The sequence below is a fragment of the Austrofundulus limnaeus genome, unplaced genomic scaffold, assembly GCF_001266775.1.
Source record: "Austrofundulus limnaeus strain Quisiro unplaced genomic scaffold, Austrofundulus_limnaeus-1.0 Scaffold318, whole genome shotgun sequence".
Taxonomy (NCBI): domain Eukaryota; kingdom Metazoa; phylum Chordata; class Actinopteri; order Cyprinodontiformes; family Rivulidae; genus Austrofundulus; species Austrofundulus limnaeus.
The window spans coordinates 644,649-646,769 of NW_013952720.1; the positions used below are offsets into that span (position 1 = coordinate 644,649).

General features: G+C 57.6%; 1 protein-coding gene across 1 annotated transcript in view; it reads right to left on the reverse strand.

Moving 5' to 3' along the window:
• The window catches only part of arid4a (AT-rich interactive domain 4A), a gene marked incomplete in the record, with an annotated part of 28,000 nt that overhangs the window by 3,779 nt on the left and 22,100 nt on the right, over window positions 1-2,121 (reverse strand). The window contains 3 exon segments of the mRNA XM_014022081.1: window positions 247-1,488; window positions 1,554-1,616; window positions 1,698-1,899. Coding sequence (XP_013877535.1) covers window positions 247-1,488; window positions 1,554-1,616; window positions 1,698-1,899 — 1,507 coding nt within the window.

A 2,121-nucleotide genomic window follows, 5' to 3' on the forward strand; every position in this document is an offset into this window, starting at 1 on the left:
AGTCTGAAAACAAGATCAAAAAGACTTTTTGTCTGATATAAGAGTTTAAAACTTGGTAAGATGGACAGTTTTTGTAGTGCAGTTCTGATTTCGAAGCTTTACTCTGTTTATTTCTGCAGAAACTTTTCTCTGGAAACATTGAAATTTAAAAAATTAAGACCTTGAATAAAAACCAGTTTTTTCTAACCTTCAGATTGTGTAGAGGTGAAGCCTGTCAGAGGGACGAGYTGTCCCTCCTGTCCTTACCTCGGTCTTTGCTGTCCTGCAGAGACAGCAGGCAGGTGGAGGACGAGGAGGTGCTGCCCTCAAACCCAGGACTGGAGTCTCCCCTCTGCTCCCCCGCGGGGACCAGGCCCAGCTCCTCCGAGCAGGGGGCGGGGTTGGCAGCTATCAGGAAGGGCCTGGCCTGGATCTGGGGGGGGAGGGAGGAGTGGACCACCAGGGGGAGGGGGGGCAGAACCTGCTGCTCCTCCCTCACCATCAGGAGGAGGTGTTCTGCTGAGGAGGCGGGCTTCTCCTTCTCGTCCGGGTCGTCCAGGTCCACCTCGTGACAAACCAGGGCCTCGGGGCCCATCTGTGGCTCCGCCTCCTCGCAGGGGGCGGGGTCTTCTGCAGCCRGGGGAGGAGTCCCAGCACGCACCTCTGCTTGCTCGTTAGCTCCGCACACCAGGAGCTCCTGTGTCGGCTTGTTCTGCGCCTCCTCAGGATGGGGGGCCTCCTCCTCAGTCCTCTGGCTCCCGTTGCTCCTCCTGTCGGGCCGCAGCGGGGAGGAGGGGGGAGGTTTGGAGGGGGAGGGGCCGTCTTCCTGTCTCCTGTCAGGACACAGCTTCTTCTGAGGGCTCGGCGGCTCCTCCTCCTCGGAGGCGGAGTCAGTGTCAGAGTTGGCAGAGGGAGACTTGGGTGGGAGGTGCTGGGAGGAGAGGAACTGGAGGACCACCATGGGCTGTCCTGATGACGACAGCACGGCTGACTGGGGGGGGCTGGGGGCGGGGCTGGTGCTGCAGAGGGGGATTGTGGGCGGAGTTTCGGAGCCCGCCTCCCTCAGGATGGCTCGGCGACCTTTGACCCTGGGGGAGGACAGAGGAGGAGGGTGGTCCTCTGCGGTGCTGGGGGACGAGGACACTTGAAGCTGGGGGGGCGTCCTGTTGGGGGACGTCTGGCTGACGACTTCCTGTCCAGGTGACATCTTGTTCCTGTCTGGGACAGACGTGACTCTGTCCAGGTGYGGCTCCGCCCCCTGCTCTTCTGATTGGCTCAGTACTGCCTCGGCGCTCTCCTGAAGCATGCTGGGACATTCAGAGACGCCAGCAGCTGCTGCTATGGTAACCGTGACTTCAGGCTCCTCCTTCATTGTCTCCTCCTCCTCTGGCTCCTCCTCCTCAGGATGACTAGGCGGAGCTTCGGACATCTCATGCCAGGGTGACAGCTTGTCCATCTTCTCCGTTTCGTCGTCTGATTCGCTGTTGTCTGACGAGTTCCCAGAATCCTCTGCAGAGGGGGAGGAGTTAGACACGCCCAGTTCAGCAGGAAACAGGAAGTGGACGAGTTCTTACCGTTGGACACCCGATCTGATTCGTACATTCCAGAGGTCCTCCTGGTTCTCCTGCGGGGCGTGTCTGCAGARGAGGAGGAGGAGTCATAAAGAAGACAGTTTGACATCAGAACCCCCGCGGACAGTGGACCGGTCCGTCTCTTACCRTCTCCGTTGGCCATGTTGGACTCCATCTTGTTTTTCCCATTAGACTGTCTCTCACAGCTGGTGGTTCTGAGGACGCTGCGTCCAGCGGGTCCAGCCAGTCCGGTGGGTGTGGTTCTGATCTGAGGACGACCACGCTTCAGTCCCGGTGGTTTAACTGTCCCCACCGGAGTCGGTTTGTCTTCGTCTGGGTCGTCCCTGTTCTGATAGGGGACACAAAGACAATCAGACCCAGTCAACAGGAAGTAGAACTGGATGGTGATACTGTAACACCTGAGCGATCAGTTGATAATTAGCACGGCCAGAGAGAGACCTAATGTTTTCATCCAAGACCCCCGCTCTGATAACACTCATGTAGGCCTGTCGCGATAGTCAATAAATCAATTAATCGCACGATAACTTTTTTTGAGGTCGGTAAAAAAAAA